Source organism: Cucumis sativus, chromosome 2, assembly GCF_000004075.3.
Source record: "Cucumis sativus cultivar 9930 chromosome 2, Cucumber_9930_V3, whole genome shotgun sequence".
NCBI lineage: Eukaryota > Viridiplantae > Streptophyta > Magnoliopsida > Cucurbitales > Cucurbitaceae > Cucumis > Cucumis sativus.
Genome location: NC_026656.2, coordinates 16,136,997 through 16,141,110, shown reverse-complemented (window position 1 = coordinate 16,141,110; position 4,114 = coordinate 16,136,997). Strand labels below are relative to the sequence as shown.

The window sequence follows — 4,114 nt, the reverse complement described above, 5'->3', positions numbered from 1 at the left end:
TGAAGCATCAAAATGAAATTCTTTCACTTCGTTTTCATCTATTTTCTAGAGAGCTTTACAAATAAGGTCTTCAACGCAGAACCTAATTACAAACTGGTACAATTGTCTTTCTGTAAGAAGGTATCATGTCCATTTATCACAAGAGATCGACTTAGAAGTTCAAATGCACTTAAATAATGAGAAGGATCATTATGGGTAGTGCCAAGAGGCGCAATTCAATATGCGTGAGAAGCGCATTTAAGAAAAAAGGTTTGAGGAGGAGGGGAGATCCAGATACTCGTTGGAGACTCCAACCAGCACGATTAGTTGTCTTCCTGCTCTCAAAAGTCTACCTGGAAATAAAAGGAAGTTTCAGAAACTTTAGGATGAAAGGCATAGGAAGGCGTAGGAGCGAGGGAGTCAAAACCTTGCATTTCTGAATTTGAGCTAATACCTACGGTATTTCGACCATTATTTCTCCTTTTAAGCCACTTATCTAATAACCTCACGAATGAAAGAGTGATCCATCCTTAGCAAGAAGAGCTGAAACTGGGAATGAATAAAAGGAAATAAGAAGGAATGAGGCTTCCTGCTCCAAAAGAAGACGGTAAAGCTTTTGGTCTCGCCTTTTCTCCTCTGCCTTTCTTTTGCACTCCTTTCAAAGTCACTGATTATTATACATAATCAATTCTATTTCCCTTTCATGGGATAGATGATGGAATTTCCGCAAATTCGATTAGGATGAAGAAGCCCACGTAGCAGTTGTGAGTTTTTCACGGACTGACTCGTACATTATCGTTCTCAGCACCTCAATAGAGGGTTCCACTTCTTATGGAAAAAGTTCAAGACCTAGGCTTGATCTTTGTAAATGAGAATATATAGAAAGATAAAAATCTAAGATAGAAGAGTTGGGCACAAAAAAATATATAGAAGATTTTCGCTTGATTTTAGGCAATATCCCAAAAATACCCTATCTTATGGAGCCTTTGTTTTTGTTCAATGGATAAACAAGTCTAGAGGATGAGTAGGAGGTACGAAGAATATTGCAAAGATTTTTGGTTCATTTTGCAAAGGAAGAATATTGACAAAGATCATTGATAAGAAACTTTCTAGAATTCTTTTCTCATATGGACCCCGTCCAGAGGACTTGTTTATCCATTAAAAGAGTCATGTTCCTTTAAAAAGAAGTTTCTGATGTAGGCTTTTTATTTGACGTTAGGAGTTATTCCAATAATATCCATCCAGATTCCACTAAAGTTGCATACGTTAGGAGTATTAAAACTGGCTATCCATTAGGGAATTTGAGAGTTATTTCACTAAAGTCCTAATCCTTTATAAAACAATTTTTCACGACAAAAAAAAGTGAAAGATAAAAAAAAAAAAATCAGAACTATGTTGTATTTACAAAATATACAAGTTATTTGGTTATACATTACAATTTCTTTAATTATTTTTGGATTCAATATTTTTGGAGTTTGATTCAGTAAAAAGTTGGACAGTGTATAAAATTTCGTAAAAGAAACTTTTTTTATATTTATTATTATTATTATAATATTTTAAAGAAACTAAATACACTATAAGAAATAATATTTATACAAACTCAGAACCACATATATGCATAATGCATATTACAACTCAGAGCAATTTTATTAGTCATAAAAAAAAAAAAACAATGAAGGCATTCTTGTTGTATTATATAATACAATAATACTCATACTCAAAAGTCAAAACATTCATGTGCTTGACTTCACAATTGACAATTGCCTTCCTATTATTTTCCTACATGCCTTAAGGTCTTTCTCTAAAATTACAAACTACTGACATATTACACCAGAACAACTTAAGCCAACAATGAAGGTTAGATTAATAGATATTGTAATGGAAGTCACTAAGTAGTAATAACATGTTACAACACAAAGGTAAAGCCAAAGATTAATGTTAGTGTTACAGGAAAATTCAGTTAGCTCAACCTCTATATGGAAAAGCCTAAGAAAGCTTAAAAAGCTTAAAGGTCGAGCTATAGTCAGAGAACTCAGAAAGCTACAGAGGATAGCAGAAGAAGATGGACCACTGCACAACTAAAAAATTTGGGAAGAATTTTGTAACAGCCTGTATTTTTTAATATACCTATATAACAAAAACATGGAAAACTTAAGAAATATGAACTTTTACAACTTACACAATTCAACGGAAGCAATTTATTACAAACAATTGTTATGTCAAACTATTCACTACCCTTTATTGAACCTTCTACCTCAAAAGGGAGAATACAAGTCAATTAACGCTAACCTAAACACAATTTAACTAACAAAATTTCTCTGATGCTCTACCAAGATGTCACCAAGCTCTTAAGAAAAAACAATTCAACTGCCAGAGTCATGTCTGATCATGAAGGCTTTAATACTGTTTTCACTCATGAAATGCACTGTTATGAGACAGCATAGTATTCCTCAAGACCGATGAATGAAAAAGGACAACAAAATCTTTCATTTAAACTTCTTTATTGGCCAATGCAATATTGCTACTTTTACCTCTGGAAGAAGCTAATATGACATCTGGTCTAGGTTTCCTTATAACTTTGTTCATAAGGTGAAGGTACCGATGCCTCATCCCCATCAAAGGGTGCTTCTCTACCAAAAAAATCTTTCTTATAAGCCTCCCGAAGAACTACAGTTTGTGTTCTAATCTTGTTTGAGACATAAAATATACCTGGGTGATGAACTATGGCTTTCTTAAACCTATAACCAAACCCCAAATAGTCTCCCAAGCAGAAGATGTTCTCCTTTTCGGTTTTCTTCGAGATCGTAAGATAAAGCAACTCATGGAGAACAGCCACAACCCATTTCTCAGCTTGGTCCGTATTTGGTGCTAGATGGAATGCATTTTCATAGGGCGAAATGTAAGGCAAATCCTGCCACTCCTCCACCCAATTCATCACTTTCTTTTGCAAATCAAAACCCCTCGGGAAACTCATTGGAAATGGAATATGATTTATTTTCCTTCTCCCAAAATTTCCTTCCAGAGATTCCCTTTTCTTCAATTCAGAGACTGCAAGGTCTTTCCTCCAAGAAAGTAGCTCTAATGCAAGAGTTTGTTCACCTGTTAAACAGTCTCACACTACAAACTTGAAAATATTCAGGATAACCAGCAAGAAGGGTTGGAATGAACCTATAGGGTAAACCCAAATCCCATTGCAACCTCTCAATAACATATAGGGGAAATTTTCCAACCCCTATGAGCATCAATAGTTTTGCTAACCTCTTCACAACATCATCTCTATGCAGTCGAGAGTTATGAATGGTTGATTCTTCCTTGTGGAGAAGTAAAGCTTGTGAGGTGATTTTGACATGAGGATGGAGTCCAAGACTAGGCTGGAATTGGATGAAAACATAAGGGTATAACTCGAAGAACTTGGAGATGGTGGTAGTGGGAACTTTGAGGTTCTGATTAAGCAAAAAGACAAGAAGAAAGTGGAACAGATGTTAAAGGACTCGAAATTATTATATTCTTAAGGGAAATTACTTGTTTGAGGTTTTTCTCTCTTTGAACTGCAAAATCAAGGTATGGATCTCTAACCCATTTGACCTTTGCATCAATGAAAGCACAAATCTGGGTGAAACGATGAGGGATTATAGTAATTTGTAGAATCATAAGCAAGAAAGGTTAGAAAAATTGTCTAGATTGGGAAATAGAAATGGCTGACAATGGGAATCGAGAAGGCTAAACTGACCAAATTAGACAAGAGTTTGTAAAGATCAAATAATCAAAGGAAACGAAAATTCAACTTAGACTCTGCTTGGTGGCTGCTTCAGAATAGAGTCACCCTAACTACCCTTTAAAACTATCACCTGATTTTCCATCTGAAAACACTTTGAAATCAAAGATTAGTACAAAAATACTCAATAAGCAATTCTCATATCAAGCTTTGAAATTCACAGAACTTTCTGTCAAAATTTTTCTAGAAGAACTTTCAAAATCAAAATTTGCAAGCAAATAAGTTTTAAAACCTAAATGCTTCAAGCTGAAACTCCTATAATGAATGGTATTTTCATTTTTATATTTATTTAATACTTTCAAATGAAAATTCTTCAAAAAAAATTTCGATCAACAAATACATCCATACAAACAAAACTTT

General features: G+C 34.2%; 1 protein-coding gene across 1 annotated transcript; it reads right to left on the bottom strand.

Annotated features, from left to right (window-relative positions):
• Positions 1-2,125: 2,125 nt before the first annotated feature.
• LOC101208920 (protein WHAT'S THIS FACTOR 9, mitochondrial) lies at positions 2,126-3,644 on the bottom strand. The gene is given in 4 exon segments (XM_031880704.1): positions 2,126-2,628; positions 2,630-3,092; positions 3,094-3,440; positions 3,442-3,644. Coding segments are annotated over 4 exon segments (1,158 nt in total). The 5' UTR covers positions 3,631-3,644; the 3' UTR covers positions 2,126-2,469.
• Between the last annotated feature and the right edge of the window lie 470 nt (positions 3,645-4,114).